Source organism: Sinocyclocheilus grahami, unplaced genomic scaffold (assembly GCF_001515645.1).
Source record: "Sinocyclocheilus grahami isolate Dianchi unplaced genomic scaffold, SAMN03320097.WGS_v1.1 scaffold153.1, whole genome shotgun sequence".
In the NCBI taxonomy this organism is placed as follows: domain Eukaryota; kingdom Metazoa; phylum Chordata; class Actinopteri; order Cypriniformes; family Cyprinidae; genus Sinocyclocheilus; species Sinocyclocheilus grahami.
In genome coordinates this window covers 3154387-3174779 of record NW_015505332.1, presented here as the reverse complement: position 1 = coordinate 3174779, position 20393 = coordinate 3154387, and the positions used below count along the sequence as shown (strand labels likewise).

General features: G+C 35.6%; 1 protein-coding gene across 1 annotated transcript in view; it reads right to left on the bottom strand.

Annotated features, from left to right (window-relative positions):
* Positions 1-1593: 1593 nt before the first annotated feature.
* The window catches only part of ext1a (exostosin glycosyltransferase 1a), a 53399-nt gene continuing 34599 nt past the window's right edge, over positions 1594-20393 (bottom strand). Inside the window, exons 2-11 of the mRNA XM_016282016.1 lie at positions 16638-16731; positions 13231-13338; positions 9838-9957; positions 8876-9008; positions 8010-8128; positions 6659-6754; positions 6371-6460; positions 5045-5205; positions 3731-3902; positions 1594-2751 (exon numbers count right to left, since the gene is read on the bottom strand). Coding sequence (XP_016137502.1) covers positions 2566-2751; positions 3731-3902; positions 5045-5205; positions 6371-6460; positions 6659-6754; positions 8010-8128; positions 8876-9008; positions 9838-9957; positions 13231-13338; positions 16638-16731 — 1279 coding nt within the window. The 3' untranslated portion in view covers positions 1594-2565. The remainder of the gene's footprint in view (positions 2752-3730; positions 3903-5044; positions 5206-6370; positions 6461-6658; positions 6755-8009; positions 8129-8875; positions 9009-9837; positions 9958-13230; positions 13339-16637; positions 16732-20393) is intronic.

Below are 20393 nucleotides of genomic sequence, written 5' to 3'. Positions count from 1 at the left end.
TGCTAAATACAAGTACAAACATGAGGCCGAGTGAAAGAGCGACCGAGATGTTTCCTACAAAACAGGCAGGAATGTCAGTCCTGAACCATCAGAAAAACTCCAGTGTTTGACAAAGAAAACTAAAGAACAGAGAGAAGACATGCATGATCAACTCTATAGAGGAGATTGTGGTGCTGAAGGCTAACAAAATAATGCAGAAGTGTCTTGAGAAAAGGCACATTCATTTGAGACAAAAAAAAGAGAGAAAAGCCTGATTGAATCCTGATATATGTGACTAGAACCTCATAAAACTGATATCTTATTTGGAGAGACGTTTGCCACAGTTTCGGCCCAATTCATGCACATCAGTTCAATTCTACATTAATGCCAAACAAGTCAACACTCCTAAATAGGTTTTTCCTCATCTTAAATGATTTGGGACACATTTTGTTCTGTATTGTCACATTATTCCATGTTTCTTTCTTGTGTAAATAAAATAAAGCAGTCCTATCAGATGATCGGCATGCAAATATAGGTATTATATTTGCATAATACCTATATTTAGTATTATGCACATACCATTAGCTGTGGCCTAATGGATAGCGAGTCAGACTTGAAACCTGAAGGTCACGGGTTCGAGTCTCAGGTCCGGCAGGGATTGTAGGTGGGGAGAGTGACTATCCAGCGCTTATTGATTTGCGAGCGTAAATGTGAAACTAGTGTTAAATATCTTTACAACTACATATCCTGTGCTTTGATGTGAATGATTCTTGAAATACACACTAGCCACATACACACTGAAACAACACAGGGATTATTGAATCTAGTTTTCTGAAATTGAACCATTTATTGAACCTTTAGAAACAAATATAAATAGATTCAAATAAATGGATCGGAACATCCATTTAAAGAAAGAAATATTAGTGAACAAAGATGTGCTAGCATTCAAAAACGTTAGTAAACCACCTGTTTTAAGACCCTCCATGTTTGTCATTACAAGTGATGTTTGCATGAACTATTTGTTATTATTATATTGATTTGTAAAAGTGGTTGTCACTATGTGAACTTTATCGAGATGTAAAATGTATTTGTCACTTCCAAATAAACAAGTTCAGAAGCAGTCAGAAAGTGGAGTGACATCTGAATTAGCTGAAGTGTGAACGTGACCTCTGATATGGCATTACACTCGTAAGACTCGCAACAAAACCAGACAGAAAACAAGGTGTTTGCGACATTGTGTCTAAATCATTAAAAAATACTAAAATGATGTCAATTTGACAAAATACACTAAAAGGCTTTTATAGAAAGAAAGAAAAATCTAAAAATTGACTAATTTATGGAAAACCTACGTAATAGCCACATAAACTCTGGATGACTTGTCAAAACTGACAACAAAAGAGAAATAGATTGCAACAGAATTTAAAATGTTTGGTGTTTTAAAGAAAGAAACATTAGTGAGTGGAGATTAGAATGGGTATGAACATTTTGAAACCACCGTAAACAGATTTGGTGTTTTAAGCCCCTCCACGTTTGTCATTAAACAGGTGGGATCGCTGCATTAACAACTAGTTATTATTAATTTGAATTGTAAAAGTGGTTGTCATTATAAGAACATTTTGGATGTAAAAACGTGTCACTTCCAAAAAAATTAAGATCAGGATAAGTCAGAAGTGGAGTGAGATCTGAATTAGCTGCAGTGTGAATGTGGCTTCTGATATGGCATTACACTAGTAAGACTCATAAGAAAACCAGACAAAGAACAAGATGTATGTGGCATTGGGTCTAATTCATCCAAAAAGACTAAAATGATGTCCGTTTGACAAAATACACCAAAAGACTTGTATAGAAAGAAAAAAATAAATTACAACTTTGGGCCAATTTGTGGAACACCTACATTTGAATCCAAATATAAGCAGCATGAACAAGGTGTTTTTGCATTCACACAAAACCCCTTTGGACTCCCAGATACGGTCCATCTGAAAGCTCAGGCACTGTGACGTTGTGCGCGGTGTTTCACGCGCTCGACTTCTCCACGGAACGTCGTCCTGCGTCTGCAAGAGGGGCGTAATGCTTGCCAAAGGCGGACTGAATAAATATGCACGGCTGGACTGCAGGCGACCCTTCCAGCCAGGCGTATCACACATCTAACATGGAGAGGTCTGATCCAGAAGTTAAACCGGTGTGCGGTAATCTATAATCTGACTGCATGTGGATGTTTGTGTGGCTGTCTGGCATTGGCGAATTTGCCATGGTCACCGTTGTTGTTAGCAAAGCATTACAAGAGGGGGTGTGGAAGACAGAAAGCTGCCAACATTGGCGTGTCTTTGTGTTGTGCTAAACTCAGCCAAATAATGTCAACGTCGCCTCGCATCGAACCGCTTGCTTTCATATATTTATAGTTAGTGACGATCTCTAACAGAGGGATCTTTTTGCAGCACAACTCTTCCCCCAATCTCGATGCGCTCCCTCCCTGAGGGTTCCCGTGCCCCCATTTATATCCCTGTTGATCCGGTTTTTCAGGGTTCTGGGGGGTTTTCGGATGCCGTTTCCCATCCCCGTACAGAGGGAAAGGGTTTCTCCACTTCGTCAGAGTCTCTCGATGTCTCTGTACTTTTTGCGCAGTATCGATACCTGGTCCTTGAACAGAACGGGATCCAGTCTCATCTGCGAATGGACCAGGGGCATGGTGCCAAACCAGCTGGCAAATTTGTTCATGCACATTTGCCGCTGGGCAAAGTGGTCAGGATCTGCCCAGCGTGATGCCCGGGACGTCTGCGAATGAAAAAGAAAGTTAGTTAGCTGCAATATCCACCTTTTTTTAATGTAAGAGCGGATGCGGTCATTTATAACTTGAATGCACAGACATCTGGTGTCATTTGCATCAATTTATTTTAGCTGCAAAAACCTGTTATTACACAGATTGATTAAAACACTCAATTCTGTTATATAAAAGCTATTTTACATATTTTCATTCTTTTTTGCAATTAATTTGTCACAAACAAAAATTGGCTTGTAATTAATTTGCTTGCAAACATAATTTTATCAAATTTAAATTGGACTATCAAAAAAAGACTTGCATTAGTTTACATTACATGAATGAAAATGTAGGAGGAGAATTTAATAAATTGTCATGAAAAAAAAGCTTTATTTACTACCTATATAAAATAAAATAGTTTGATGTTGATGTGAGATATAATCCAGGCATGTTCTTGACAGCAGCATTACTACAGTTAACTTAAAAAATATTGTTACTTGAAATAAAATAAACATTACGTGAAATAAAAAATATTAATTAAATAAAATATATAATATTATATATAAAAAACTTAATTTATTTGAGCTTTTAAGCAATTACTAAAACTACTAAACTAAAATTTAAATAGAAAATATTAATAAAAACTATAATAGTATCTAAACGATACTAAAATAACACTGGTTCTTGACAAGTATCAATGATGACATTCACTCATACACCAAAAATAAACTATCTTTGATTTGCAAAAATTGCTGAGGGAAATCACCGGACGCATTCAAAATAACACACTCTCAATATGAGAATAGCAGAAGCTGTTGGAGGAAGCTGAAGTATTTCCTCAAGTCATTATAAGCTATTTTTGGGAGGTGAAAACAGTGACGCAACTTGTCTCAAACCCTTCCCCAGAATTCCAGATTTAACTCTGCAGGAAATACTAGCGCTCACACAGCTGAACATTTGAGGTGAACAATTACATTGATTTAATGCATTTTGTACCTGTCCCATCATCGTCTCCTTGTACTGCTTCTTTTGAGTGACCTTGATAGGAGGCATCTTAGTGACCGCTGACACCAGGAAGTTCATGAGGATGTCTTCACAGTTTGAGAGCTGGTCAACCATACTCTTTAAGCTGCCGGGCAGGTATTGTGTATACAAGTAGTTGTAATACCTGGAGTAAAAAAATACATCCTGTTAAACAACTTTATAAATCTTAGGGCCTAGGGAACATTTGAGTACTTCAGAACATCTCAGTTTCAGCAGTATCCACCTTTTTCTTCCCGTAAAAATGGGCGCGGTCATTTGGAAATCATCCGCGTTCAGCTATTTTTAGCTGTACAAAACAGTTTGTTTTGCTGCTTGATATTGAAAATTGGTGTGTCTTACCATATTATTTTAATGTATTATCTTAAAGGGTTAGTTCACCCAAACATTTAAATTCTGTCATTAATTACTCACCCTCGTGTTGTTCCAAACCCTTAAGACCTTCGCTCATCTTCGGAACACAATTTAAGATATTTTTGATGAAATCTGAGAGCTCTCTGACCCTCCCATAGACAGCAAGGTAACTACCACGTTCAAGGTCCAGAAAAGCACCAAGATGATCGACAAAGTAGTCCGTGTGACATCAGTGGTTCAACTGTAAAGTTACGAAGCTACGAGAATACTTTTTTGTGCAAAGAAAACAAAAATAACGACTTTATTCCACATTTTCGTCTCTACTGCGTCATTACGCCGGATCTGGGTCAGCGCCGCCACACACTCGCGTCATGGTACTGTCGTGAACGCGCGTCCAAAATGATGCAGTAGAGACGAAAATGTGGAATAGCTTCGTAGCTTCGTAACTTTACAGTTGAACCACTGATGTCACACGGACTACTTTGTCGATCATCTTGGTACTTTTCTGGACCTTGAACGTGGTAGTTACCTTGCTGTCTATGGGAGGGTCAGAGAGCTCTCAGATTTCATCAAAAATATCTTAAATTGTGTTCCGAAGATGAACGAAGGTCTTACGGGTTTGGAACAACACAAGAGTGAGTAATTAATGACAGAATTTTCATTTTTGGGTGAACTAACCCTTTAAGTGTGAACACACTGGTTTGTCATGCAAACAGTTTTATCGTTTACTGCACGTTGTTATTCTTCTCGTTATTTCCCCACAGAGGCTAATGAACCGTAAGTCTTGCCCATAGGCTTACTTCCGCGTTGAAGAAAAAGGTGGATAGGAGGTTGGCAGCTCATTCCACCACAGATGAACAGAGAAGGTGAAGGTTATGGAAAGTGACTTAGTGTCTTGTTGTGAAGGAAACTTACCTGTGGTAGAAAGCAGCTCCAGTCAGCACCATGGAGTAGTCATTGGTCCACTTGGAGGTGTAGCCCCAGCGCTCCTTGTTAGAGTCCCAGAAATGGCTCCGCGCGGGGTATCCCACGATCCTCTCTGGGAAAATTTGCCAAACCGTAAAGGCAAAATCCACCTGCGGAAACAAGTATTCTATAATAAGTATTTACTCAACCATGCACACATAAACTCTAAGATTTGTCATTGCGTTGAACAATTTAAATGGTTTCCAAAAGCTCAGACACGAACATGATTTCAGAAATACTAAAAAGAGTGTAACCCAAGTTAGTGGTTCAAGATATCGATATCTAGAGAGCAGTGTGACTGGTAACCAAATAATTGCTGAAAATACAATTTAAAGCTCTATTTTTTGCTTGAAATTAAAATGTAACACATTTTGTTTGTACACGAATCAAAGTAGTTTGCATAGTACTAATGAAAATTGTAATAATGCAAATCTTGAAACCAGTTACAATTTTAATGTATTTGCCAATAATTAGCTTTGTTAAGTAATAGTTTTTATTGTTATCTGATATGAATAGCAATCGTTTTGTCTAATATCAGTGTTGCCGAACTTTTGTGACATTATTTTAAAATTCTATTGATTTCAATAAGTAAAAACTGCATTTAAGTATGACAACATACGACAAGGGATAAAAAAAGGGTAATTATGACCTTTTATTTCACAATTCTGAGAAGAAACGTCTGAATTGTGAGATAAAAACCTAGAATTGTAAGAAAAAAGTCAGGATTGTGAGATAAAAAGTTGTAATTAACCGTTTAGTTTTTTATTTTGTGACACAAACAAATAAAATAAATTGCGAGATGCAAACTCCGAATTCTGGGGGAAAAAAGTCAGAATTGCGAGATCTAAACTCAGAATTATGAGAAATAAAAACTGAATTGTGAGGTGTAAAGCCAGAATTCCAGGGAAAAATTGCAAAATTTAAACTCAATTTAAATTGTGAGACAAAAAGTTGCAACTACCTCTTTTGTTAGGAAAAAAACATTTTCTGTGGCGGAAACAAGCTTAATGATCTTGCTCATAAGACATATTTTTCAGATATCCTTCTCTCATTATCTTGAGAGATTTGATGTTATTAGAGACATTCACACTGATCAAGGTGATCGTTACCAAGAAACTTGTGTTTATACTTTAACTGCTAGTGGACAGAAAGTTACATAGCGTAACTTTAATGAGCAAAAGTACCAAAAAAAGTACAACAAAACGAGCACTTATTTTATACAATACTTATGCAAAATTGGCAAAAACCTAGAACCATTCTGATTTGTTGGCTCACCTCTGTAGTCGAGAGGACAGTGTCTTCATCCAGACTCAAGACTGCATCAGTTCTGATGTTGTCATAGGGCAGGAATCGGCTGCTCATCACCTAAATGTCATCAATGCATGAAACCTCCAGAAAATGCTCAATATCTTTGACTTTAGTTAAGATAAACATTCAAGGCAGAGCGCAAAACCCCGGCAACAGCAAATCTATACACCATCCATTTGTGATCGCAGGCGAGTAACACCAGACACTTCATGTGATATGATGGGAATAGACAGAATTGAATGAGTGGAGATTCACCTTGCTCTCGCCCTCGATTACAATGACTGGAACAGAGGTGGCGGGCCAGCGGTGCTTCGCAGGGAGAGGCTTATCACAGTTCCACAGGACAATGATCTGATACAAGAACATAGTGAGAACATCAGATGCTGTGAATCCAGCACGTACCACGATCATTTCTACACTCTAAAAAATGCTGGGTTGTTTCAACCCAATGTTGGGTCAAATATGGACTAACCCAACTGTTGGGTTAAAAAGCTAATTTAAAAATGTAACCAAAATTTAACCCAGCAGTTGGGTTAGTCCATATTTGACCCAACATTGGGTTGAAACAACCCAGCATTTTTCAGAGTGTACTATTCAGTACATTCAGTATCATATACGCTATTGGTCAAATGTCTGGGGTTGGTAAGTTTCTTTAATGCTTTTAAAAGAAGTAAAAAATGTTAATACTGTGAAATATAACAATATAACAGTTTAAAGTAACTGTTTTCTGTTTTAGTGTATTTATAAAATTCAATTTATTGCTGTGACGCAAAGCTGAATTTTCAGCTTCATTAATCCAGTCTCCAGTGTCACATGATCCTTCAGAAATCATTCGAATATGCTAAACTGCTGCTCAAGAAACATTTCTGATTATTATCAGCGTTGAGAATGTTGATAAGAACAAAAAACTTTGCTGTCACTTTTGATCAATTTAATTTCTTTCAGTATTTCTTTAAAAAAAACATACTTTTGAATTTTGATTGTCTTAATAAACCAGATTAAATCATAAACTTACAATATTTAAAGATTGAAATGAGTTAATTTGGTATTTTATTCCATACTGTCAATATTTTGTATAATGCCTTTAGCATTTGCCAGTTCCTCAATGATATCATCTTCCAGGAAATTACATAATTTTAGAGGGAAAACAACAGGACAAACATCTGTAAGTATAAACAATGGATCTGATTAGTTATGTGACGTCAACATATCAGAATGAACTGAGTTGATGTCCTTATGAACTTTATCTCTTTATTAATATTCAGTTCAATTGTTTGCACTTGTGTAAATAATCAAGCTGGAATTCATGACGACGAAGTGTCTGAACTTGACCAGAAAATATTTCTGTGAATCCAGGCTATAAAACTATACTAGTATCTCAATGATACTAAAATGATACAAAACTGAAATGAAGTATAAATATTAGATGACAAATTACAAAAATGAAAGCCAAATAGAACTACAAAAACCCCAAAGACTAATAAAAATAACAAAAGCACATAACAAAACGACTAAAATGTAAACTAAAATTACAACTGAAAATATAAAATAAAAGCTCATTCAAAATACTATAATAGTGCATATATAATACTAAATTAACACTGACCTGGGCACAGTACTGTGATTTGGCCACAGCCACTAGCAACTTGAAAATCGGCTGAGACTGAGATACGAGAGGCGTGACAGCATGAATCACGGCTGTGAACTTCTGCTGTGGCTTAACACCTGTGAAAAAGATCATCAATATATTTCATTCAGACAATTCATATTTGTGACCCTGGACCACAAAACCAGTCATAAGGGTCAATTTTTCGAAATTGAGATTTATAAATCATCTGAAAGCTGAATAAATAAGCTTTCCATTGATGTATGGTTTGTTAGGATAGGTCAGTGGTAGGCGAGTTCGGTCCTAGAGAGCCGCAGTCCTGCAGAGTTCAGCTCCAACCCTAATCAAACACACCTGAACAAGCTAATCAATGTCTTCAGGATTACTAAGGCTATAGGCAGGTGAGGTTTTTTTTCAGGGTTGGAGCTGAACTCTGCAGGACTGCGGCTCTCTAGGACCGAACTTGCCTACCCCTGGTATAGGTCAATATTTGGCCGAGATACAACTATTTGAAAATCTGGAATCTGAGGGTGCAAAAAAATCTAAATATTGAGAAAATCGCCTTTTAAGTTATCCAAATGAAGTTCTTAGCAATGCATATTACTAATCAAAAATTAAGTTTTAATATATTTACAGTAGGAAATATACTAAATATCTTCATGAACATGATATTTACTTAATATCCTAATGATTTTTGGTATAAAAGAAAAATCAATAATTTTGACAACATACAATGTATTTTTGGCTATTACTACAAATATACCCCAGCGACTTAAGACTGATTTTGTGGTCCAGGGTCACAAATATATAAAACACTGACTCCATACCCGTAGCACATTAGTAGTAAACAGCAATGGCCTGCTTACCGAGTACGGAGTAGAAGAAGGGAAAATCGCCCAGGTAGGACGAGAATTGGGGCAAAGTGAAAAGTCCTCCAGGCAACCGGTTCCACATCAGAGTGCTGCGGGCGTTGTGCTGCAACACACGGTCCTGGATGATCTGGGAAAAGCAGTTCAGAAAAGAGTTTGGAAAGTTATGAGATGAATCTCTGAATCATTTCCCATCACTGGTCTATCAGACTCACTTCAACATTAACAAGGCTCAAATCTCATGAGCGTTTAACTTTTATAAACATGAGGCCAGCTGGACTGCAGACATGTTTATTCGGACACATATTAATGCTCGGTATCACAGATCCACCTTTCAAGACCTGACCCGGGTGTCCTCTTACACACCAACAGCAATCCAGCACATCTCAGAGCTGCAACACTTCCTCCAGGGAGAAGTGTGTGAAACCAGAGCCTGAGCCCGGCCCGATGTAGCTCCGCTTTCATTCAGGAATAGCTCCCGACATGACTGACCGCATGCGTTTGTAAAAAACCAGAAATGATCTTTTTTCATTTTTTTTGCCAGATCTAGTTCACATTATGGTAATTATGAGTAATTTAAAATATTTATACGTAATGACTATTTATGCTAATTTTACTAAATAAATCATTGGGCCTGGATGATTCTCATGACATTTTTATCATTCGATCAGTTAAAATAATGATAATTACAAACTCATAACTACATCCGATTGTGGATGCATTACAGTAATGAGAACTGTGTTGTGAAAATGTGCTTAATAATCATGAAAATCACAGAGCAAAAGTCTTAATGGTCCTAAAATGAGCTTCATTTTCTGCTAAATATAATTTCCCATTTTTTCCCCAGTTAATTTTTAGGGTGAAGTACGACCTGGACAAGTTTTTGCGGGATTTATCGGATTAGTCTTTAGGTCTTGATGGCTGCACGTCTTGTTTTAATTGATCAGGAAGTTGCTTACCTCCAGTGTAGTGAGCACAATTTTCTCCACAGAAGAGAAATACGCTTCCCACAAGAACTGCGTCTGCTGGCGGAGAGACAGAATGCGATCTTGATGGATGGAGCGAACCGTTGATGGAATCTGTGAGGAGACGGGAGCAGTGTGATAATGTATTTTCTACTTGACAGGCCTTTCCAGTCGGAGGCACCAGTTAAAATAACTGAAATCTCTCCCTGCGGACGGATCACTCTGACAAACTGGGCTTTTTAGTCAGTAGACAAATTTTCAAGAGTACGTTTAACGAAACAGTTCACCTCAAAATGAAAAGCTTTTTTTATTCACCCTCATTTCAGACTTTTGCTTGTGTAATAGTTAGGTAGTTTATAGGGTGTTGACATCTATCTAGTTGCTATGTGGTTGCTAAGATAGTTGCTAAGTGATTGCTGTGCTACAGTAAAGGTGTTATGAGTGATTGACAGGCAGTCAGACAGATAGATAGAATGACAGATAAAATTATACTATAGAATGATAGAACGATAGATAGATAGAACAATAGATAGATAGATAGATAGAGAAGAATAGAACGATCAATAGAATGATAGAACGATAGATAGATAGAACAATAGATAGATAGATAGAGAAGAATAGAACGATCAATAGAATGATAGAACGATAGATAGATAGAACAATAGATAGATAGATAGATAGATAGAGAAGAATAGAACGATCAATAGAATGATAGAACAATAGACAGACAGACAGACAGATAGATAGATAGATAGATAGATAGATAGATAGATAGATAGATAGATAGATAGATAGACAGATAGAATGTTAGAATGTTAGAAGGATAGAATAAATGTTAGAAGGATAGATAGAATGTTAGAGCGACAGATAGAATGAACGATATAACAATAGAACGATAGAACAATAGACAGACAGACTAGATAGATATAGAACGATCAATAGAATGATAGAACAATAGACAGACAGACAGATAGATAGATAGATAGATAGACAGATAGAATGTTAGAATGTTAGAAGGATAGAATAAATGTTAGAAGGATAGATAGAATGTTAGAGCGACAGATAGAATGAACGATATAACAATAGAACGATAGAACAATAGACAGACAGACTAGATAGATAGATCGATAGATAGAGAAGAATAGAATAATCAATAGAATGACAATGACAGAATGATAGATAGATAGATAGATAGATAGAGAAGAATAGAACGATCAATAGAATGATAGAACAATAGACAGACAGACTAGATAGATAGATCGATAGATAGAGAAGAATAGAATAATCAATAGAATGACAATGACAGAATGATAGATAGATAGATAGATAGATAGAGAAGAATAGAACGATCAATAGAATGATAGAACAATAGACAGACAGACTAGATAGATAGATCGATAGATAGAGAAGAATAGAATAATCAATAGAATGACAATGACAGAATGATAGATAGATAGATAGATAGATAGAACAATCAATAGAATGACAGAACAATAGAACGATAGATGGAACGATAGATAGATAGATAGATAGATAGATAGATAGATAGATAGATAGATAGAATGATATAATGACAGATAGAATGTAGAACGACAGATAGAATGAGCGATAGAACAATAGATAGATAGACAGACAGACAGACAGATAGATAGATATATAGATAGATAGATAGATAGACAGACAGACAGATAGAACGATGGATGGTTAGATAGATAGATAGATAGATAGATAGATAGATAGATAGATAGATAGATAGATAGATAGATAGATAGATAGATAGATAGATAGATAGATAGATAGATAAGATAGATAGATAGATAGATAGATAGACAGACAGACAGACAGACTGCAATAAACACTGGAACACAGCCTTAGGTCCTGCTCAGTCTGTAGTTCTGTTGCAGTATTTACTGAGAGGAGAAGTATCACAGCAGGTGTGAGCGATTATTAAAGTCTCTCATCACTGTAAACACAAACGGCCCTTGAGGTGGATTTCCATTACAAATATCTCACTGGCCGATTAGTCTCACCTTTTGTTGAGCCAGTCAGTGCCACATGGGCACGAGAACATATTAAATGCAGAAATGTGCTACTGCGGCCTGACAGAAGCTGTCACTCCTCTCACCACAGACTGCCTTTCTGCTGCAGGCCGCTAATCGGTGAGGGCAAAAAGGTCCCATTTCAATTACAAAGCAACATGCACTTGCTTTCAGCGTGGAAGTCTCCGGGGGTCTGCAAACTGTCACTGATAGTTGCAAGCTTGTGCCCAGGCAAATTAGCATGTGACATTAGAACAATTTAATTCATGCATGATTAATTAATAGAAAAGGCTTGAGATTGCATGAGGTTAAACCAAATTTCAACATACAGTATAAACATGTCTCCGTTCCAAAACCTTGCAAGCTGACTTTGCAGGCAGCATTTCAAAAGTGCATGATTATACTACTAGTGTCAGATGAAATCTGTCTTATTTTTTCCCAAATTCCATTTTGAATGAATATTTATTTTATTGTATGTTTTACAATAATAGAGCCCTATGAAATTTTCCAGAAATTATGTGTTATGTATTAAAATTTTTGTCTTGTAATCAAATTAAGGCAAAAAAACATTTAAAAATGAATTAATATTTTAATCAAATGAAACTGAACATAATCTTTACATTTTAAAATTGGAAGAAGAATAAAATGCAAAAATTGTGATTAAAAACTAAAGTTAAAAAAGTGTCTAAAAAATAAGTTTTAAACATTATCATTATCATTATTAATTATTATTTCTAATAATATAGTAATATATTTCTGTCACAGTTTCTTCAAGTAAAACCAAACGTTTATTTTGATGGGTTGTCGTGATATATGACAATAGCTTTTATCAAACAAAACAGTAAAATGCTCATGAAATGAACTTCAAGAACACGTGAAGGTCATGTGTTCTTGTCCTCATAGTTTGACAGCAGATGCTGAAAACACGTCTGCATCATTCATTTACACAGAGACACGCAGAACAGGCAGACGTCATATGGACACAAGTCCATATCACAATTTGATTTAAGTGTACAGACCTACTTTTGATTTATTCATCCAAAATTTGCCAAATTCCACGACATTCCGCATTATACAGAAAATTCTATTTTTATGACTGGATTCCGTGATTCTGTCTGTGTTTTCTGCATTGTGGAAATCACAGCGCCCTATCCAAGACACTTTCTTTTGGCAGCACTGCATGCACTTTTCACAGAGAAGCCAATACTAGAATGTATTTCAGTTAAGATGCTGCCCATATAGGCAGTAGACAGCAGGAAGCTCGCTGTTGTTTCAGACAGGAACAAGCAACAGAATGAATCCCATAAGCTGAGCTAGATTCTATCCTGATATATTCTGGAAGTTGTACCTGTAGAAGAAGTCTCTCGTCCCCAATGACGGCGGCCGTGTGCCAGTCGATGATCTCTGAGAAGGGAAGCTCCCAGCCGTTACTGAGCATGACGGGAACACAAGCGGCCTGCGAGCACACACACACACACACACACACACACAGGCAAGTTAAAACAGGCTGAAGAAAAATAAAACAAGCGTCATGAAAATTTTACTAGCGTCTTCGAGTGGAAAGTCTGAAAGCAAGAGGAGCTCTGACTTCAGACTGAGAAATGAGGAATCTGGGAAATCTGGCAGCGACTGAAGGAAACACAAAGCGTGGCTCTGCCTGTCTGAACTGAGGCTTCACGGGTCATAACAATGAAAAAGGATGGGAGATAATCATCAAGAACAGAGAAGGAGACCAATGCAAAAAGCTACAGGGAAAAAAATCTTAATAATAAATTCTCTTCTGATAGAATGATAGTGTACATGCTCTTCTGTGCATGTACACTGTCAAACATGTTCACCATACAGTAACAAATGAGCTTTTGTGTCTTGTTCCTGAAGTAGCGCTGTAGCAGCAGGTACCAACAGACAGATGGTGCATTGTTTATAATAACTAATGACTACCTGGTCTCCAATTTTCATATCAGCTGCCATTATTGGTCATTAGTGCAGAGCTGCATTCATTATTTAGGATGGCGTTACAGTGAATACAATTCCAAAAGCTCAAAATAACTATCACCCCAGTACAGTTTTTTAAAAATAATTTATTTGTTCATAAAGCTTTATAGTAGTTTGATACCAAGTAGTGGTGTTATTGTTTACTAAAACTATTTAAAATAAAATAAAATATCAGATGAAAAAATTAGAAGTGTTGCCTTAACAATTCATTGAATTAAGTTTAAGAATTAAAATTACTAACTGAAATAAAATTATGTAAATTTGAAATAAAATTCAAAACAAATTCAAAACATTAAAAACAATCTAATAAAAATGACAAACCAATATATCAAAATAAATATAACTAAAATCAAAATAATTAAATAACCAACTAAATTCATATAAATAAAAACAAAAATTCCTAAAACAACAAAATAAAAAGACTAAAATAACACTGTTATGGAGATGGAAGATAAAGATGAAATTAGATGTTACATGCTACCATAGCAATATTAAGTTTTTTTTAACATGGTATCACAATATTTCCATGCTTTTTGAACATGCATCATGGTGATAATATGAAATAAAAAACACATGAATATAAAACAAACAAACAAATGAATAAATACAAATAAAACAACAAAATCACAAAATTACTAAAGCAAAATTAAAACTAAAAAATAATAATTAAAAGTTAATCAAAAGTTACATTGGATGAATTAAACTATTCATAAAAAACTGTTATATAATATGAATAATACTAAAATAACACTGTTACCAAGTCCAAACATTTTTAATTCCTTTTTTATAGTTATATAACATGCTTTTGTTGCAAGTGTGGACATGCTACAATATACCAAGTGCTACCATAGCAATATTACGTTTTTTTTAACATGGTATCACAATATTTCCATGCTTTTTGAACATGCATCATGGTGATATGAAATAAAAAACACATGAATATAAAACAAACAAACAAATGAATAAATACAAATAAAACAACAAAATCACAAAATTACTAAAGCAAAATTAAAACTAAAAAATAATAATTAAAAGTTAATAAAAAGTTACATTGGATGAATTAAACTATTCATAAAAAACTGTTATATAATATGAATAATACTAAAATAACACTGTTACCAAGTCCAAACATTTTTAATTCCTTTTTTATAGTTATATAACATGCTTTTGTTGCAAGTGTGGACATGCTACAATATACCAAGTTATTTTGAACATTGTACAACAGTATTTCGATGTTTTTTGGACATGCATCACAGTAATAATGTATTTTTTTCTGGACATGTACCATATACAAAAGCGGTAATTCAGTATCATGGTCTGTATTAAAAGCATTATCTGTCATCAACATAACTTTATTGTAGATGAAATCCAATATTTTATAACTCTGTGTGTGTGTGTTTGCACAGGATTGTTGTCCTGTCCCTAATCTGTTAAGCTGCTCCCACCCTCTGACCTCCCCTCATCTCTAATATCATCCCGCTGTTATGGACTAATCCTTGCAGTGTCATTAACCAGCGCTTCAATCTGCTGAAATACATACAGACCAATACAGCCCCCGAGAGCTGAAGACAGACACAAACGCACAGACACAGCATAAAAGCCCAGAAAACCTCAGCTAGTCAATCCTCAACACCCACACAATTCAAAACACAATATATAATGGCCTGTTAAGCCTCATGTCTGCACAACGTCAGACAACCCGAAAGAGCACAGCCGCACTCCCACACAATACACAATAGATGGCCGTCTGACATTACACCGGCATCACAGCATCACAGAATAGTGTTGCTTATGGAAAAAGGTGGATTTGACAAAGTAATGAAATACCACAAATGAGATCTATTTAATATCTCAATTGCTGCTTATAAGAAACATTTATTTTAAATTGGATTATTACTGTTTTCATAGTATTTTTGATCAACTAATTGCATCTTTGGTGAGCAGAAGGGACTTCTTTCAAAAATATGGGAAAAAAAAAATCGAACTGACACCAAACATAGTATGATATCAAGCGATATAAAGGGGCAACATGAATCAACTTCAATATATGTGATAATAAATTTAAGGAACATAAATAATACTATATAATTTTTTTTTTTAAATGTAATTCATTTTTTAATCTCAATTTTTTATTTAGGGTTGGCTATATTTTAAAAAATAATAATAAGTTTCTTATACTCATTAAGGCTGCATTTATTTGTTCAAAAATGCAGTACAATTCTGAAATATTATTACAATTTAACTTGTTTTATATTTGCATATTATATTAAAATGCATATTGTATTAAAATACAATTTATCCCTGTGATCAAAGCTGAATTTTCAACATCACTACTCCAGTCTTCAGAGTCACATGATTCTTCAGAAATTATTCTAATATGCTGATTTGCTCAAGAATTCTCGATTTCTTGTTATTATCAATGTTGAAAACAGTTGTGCTTCTTAGTGGGTCTATTTTAGTGGAAAGTGATACATTTTTTAGGATTCTTTAATGAATAGAAGAAAAGCATTTTATTGAAATACAAATCTTTTGTAACATTACAATTGTTTCGACTGTCACTTTTGACCAATTTAATGTGTCCTTTCTGATTTGCAAATATATTTTTTCCATGTATATCACATAGCCGTAGTACTGCAATGATGATGAAGAGTGTGTGTGTGGGTGTGTATATGGGCTAGAAACACAGGACCGGCATGCAACTGCTAAGTGTCTTCTGTTGGCGATCGGTACTGGCGATGGGAAGGAACTGGAAAACTGTACCTGCAGAGCCTCTAGGAAACGGAAAGAGCCCAGGCGGCGTCCTCGAGGCACGAGACAAAAAGTGGAGTTATGCAGCATTTCTTTATAGTCATACCTATTGAGAAAAAGAAAAACAAGGAAGCACATATTAAGAACCAAGGTCAGAAAACATCCTATTTGCATGGAAACTCAGTTAGCGCTCATGACATCTGGCGCAGATTGTGAATCAAGCATGTTCAATGGTCTGAACACACCCATACATTCACTGTGGAAAAAAGCAACTACATACTTTCCAGTTTACAGGACCTTTTGAGTCACGAATATCACTAGAAAACTACATAAAAACCCAGGTTAGAGCGACAGAATCCCCCCCCCAAATGCTGTCTCAATTATTCAAACACAATTGCTTAAGAATTTCAACTATAACGACCACAACTAGTCAAAATAACCAGCTAGATCTCCATAGCAGCAACTGGCAAATAACCATAATACTCCAGCATTCAATAATAATCAGCCAAAATTACAACGCAACCAACCAGAGGCCAAAGCAACTCCTAGTAACCAGCCACTCAGCAACTACTCAAAATACCAAAGCAACCATCTAGAATACCTTAGCAATGTCAATTAACCAGCCACAACATCTGAGCAACCAACTAGAATGCCACAGCAGTGAAGTATATTGAGCAATGTAGTATACAGAGTATGCTGGGCAGAATACTGCATCCCCCAATGCAGTGAAGCATAGCATGCATTATTATATTTGATAAAAGAATTTAAAGACAATCTTTTTTATCTAAAACATTGTGAATGAATGGATTGTACGTGATGTAATTAGTCTTATCCCGCAATTCTGAGTTTATATCCCACAATTCTGAGTTTATATCCCACAATTCTGAGTTTAAATCCCGCAATTCTGAGTAAATATCTCATAATTCTGAGTTTATATCCCACAATTCTGAGTATAAATCCCGCAATTCTGAGTTTATATCCCACAATTCTGAGTTTATATCCCACAATTCTGAGTTTAAATCCCACAATCCTGAGTTTATATCCCACAATTCTGAGTTATAAATAATTATAAAGTCCCAATTACCCTTTTGTGTTTTTATTTCATGGCAAAAGCAAAAGATGGCTCCTATTTGTCCTAATGCCAGTTTGATTTATAGAAACCACACATCAATCTAACCTGCTTCTTGTAAAAGGGGTTACAGACATTTAGCGTCATAGTATGAATCACACCAGAGTGTGCACAGACAGTCAGAAGCGAGCTCTTAGAAATCCCTGTTCACGCTCTTGACCTCTCAACCTCTGCTTTGTAGGCTGCTCTTGCACTATGGTGGGATAAAAGCTTCAGCAAATGCTTTGAGCAGCGTTTCAGTCGGCACATGGTTTAAGGGGCTGTTTGGAATTCCTAATGCGACATTCCTGCTTTTTTCGCTCGTCTTGCCCTCCCTTCTCCTCTCTTACACATTCTCCACCACGGTCTCCGCTCCTTCTCCTCCCTCTCTCCAATGAGTAATCGGTGATGCTGTGCATTCCAATGTGAAGCCCCTGAAGTCTTCCTTCACCTCTGCTCTTCAGCGCGGATGAAGGAACAGGCCAGGACGCCTGCAGACAGTGAGAGAGAAACTGCCTGGGTTTCGGCCCTGATGCTCTCCGGGTTTGAGATGAACGGTAAAGCTCGAGGTTGAGAGTCGGCAGGTGTTGTAGGATGCTGTAATAACCTCAGATGACCTGCTGGCTCAGTGAGCAACCTGATATGGGTTGTCTGAAAATAGGACGGGATGATGCACTCTAAAGACTTCATAATTCGGCAGCACCACACGGCATATCCTGCCGGCTCATTGTGCGCAGACTAATATTTTTAATATGACTCTCAAGCAGATATTTAAAAAGACTGTTTTGTGTATTTTCAATTCTGGTTGCGCTGTCCTTAAAGGCTGTCTGCAATTCATTTAATGAGCAAAAAAAAAAAAAACTTGGGTGGGACTTAATTTTATTCATCACAAATTGACTGGATGAAAAGAGAGCACACATACTAGAAAGGAATTGAAAATGTTTTTCATTTATGATTATAAATGAATGGACTGGGTTCAACTTAAGCTCTATGTGCAGCATCTGTTACATGTCAATTTTCATAAAAACAATTTCACCTTGCCCCGCTGTAAAAACATTAAAATAAATAAATAAAGTAAAAAAATATATATACAATATATAAGTAAAATAATACTTAAAAACTAAATTATTTTAAATATAATCATATAAAATATTAAATTAAATACAATAAAATTTCAATATTTGTCTTTAAAACAAAATAATTTTGCATTTGGTTCTAAAATAAAATAAAATAAAATGGTAAAATATCTATAGACCAAGGCATAACTTTAGGCAAAAATTAGAAATGATAATGATATAATCTCTCTCTCTCTAAGTTGAATAACTAAAACTATTAAAACTGAAATAAAAAGGAAATTAAAGCCAAATATGAATACAAAAAAATGACAAAAAACAACAAAATGACTCATTACAAACATTTCTAAAACTGAAATAAAAGAAAAAAAACACAATAGAACATAAAATGACTATTTATTAAGATAAAAGTTTAAATATAAAAATGAAACCCAATTCATAATACTAATAACTACTATAATAGACTGTAAACGATACTAAAATAAGACTATCACAAGTCAAAAAGTTCTCAGTTAGTGCATTAAGCACCTGTTGTCCAAGATTTGATACAAGCAGTTTTGATTTAAAACTGGTTTGTTATGTATGAAATACAATTGTGTGCAGGCAGGGCTGTGAACAATAAGCCTCTAGTTTATTTCTTGAAGCTGGATGGCAGGTGAGACCACAGTACAGTACAGTACACGGCTCCTGTTATAATGAATCGCAGTGAGTTCACACACGCAGGTCAGGAATAACTGCAACCCTGCGCCATTACTCAAACACAAGCAGCCAGCCGAGCGCAGTGCAACCTGTTCCTATGACACGCTCGGGCCGGGGCGAGGAAGTGATGGAGTGGGCTGTGGGAAATAACTTTCTGTTGGAATAAACACATCCATAATTCAGCTCCACGGGCCACCACGCTGATGATGACCACACGCAACTCCACAACATACTACACTCCTACTAATAAAGCTTCTTTACTGGCATTGCTGGTTCCATGAAGAACCTATGAAATCCATGGAAACTTTCCACTGCACAAAAGGTACTATATAGTGGAAAAGAAGGTTCTTTAGATTATTAAAATGTGGTTGTTTTAAGAACTGTTGACTGAAAGGTTTTTGGGGGAACCAAAAATGGTTCTTCTATGGTTTTGAAAATTTCTGCTGACTGACTTTAATTGAATTTTCTGAATTCAATGCAACTTACGCTCTATTAGAAGCATCTGTTGCATGTTTATTTCCACAAAAAAAATAAAAAAAAATAAAAATAAATATATATATATATATACAGTGGGTACAGAAAGTATTCAGACCGCTGTATTCGATCAAAAGGGTGCTTCTACTAAATACTGAGCAAAGGGTCTGAATACTTAGGACCATGTGATATTTCAGTTTTTCTTTTTTAATAAATCTGCAAAAATGTCAACAATTCTGTGTTTTTCTGTCAATATGGGGTGCTGTGTGTACATTAATGAGGAAAAAAATTAACTTAAATGATTTTAGCAAATATAACAAAGAGTGACAAATTTAAGGGGGTCTGAATACTTTCCGTACACACTGTATATAAATAATAATAATAAATACAATTTTTAAATTACTTTCAACCCTC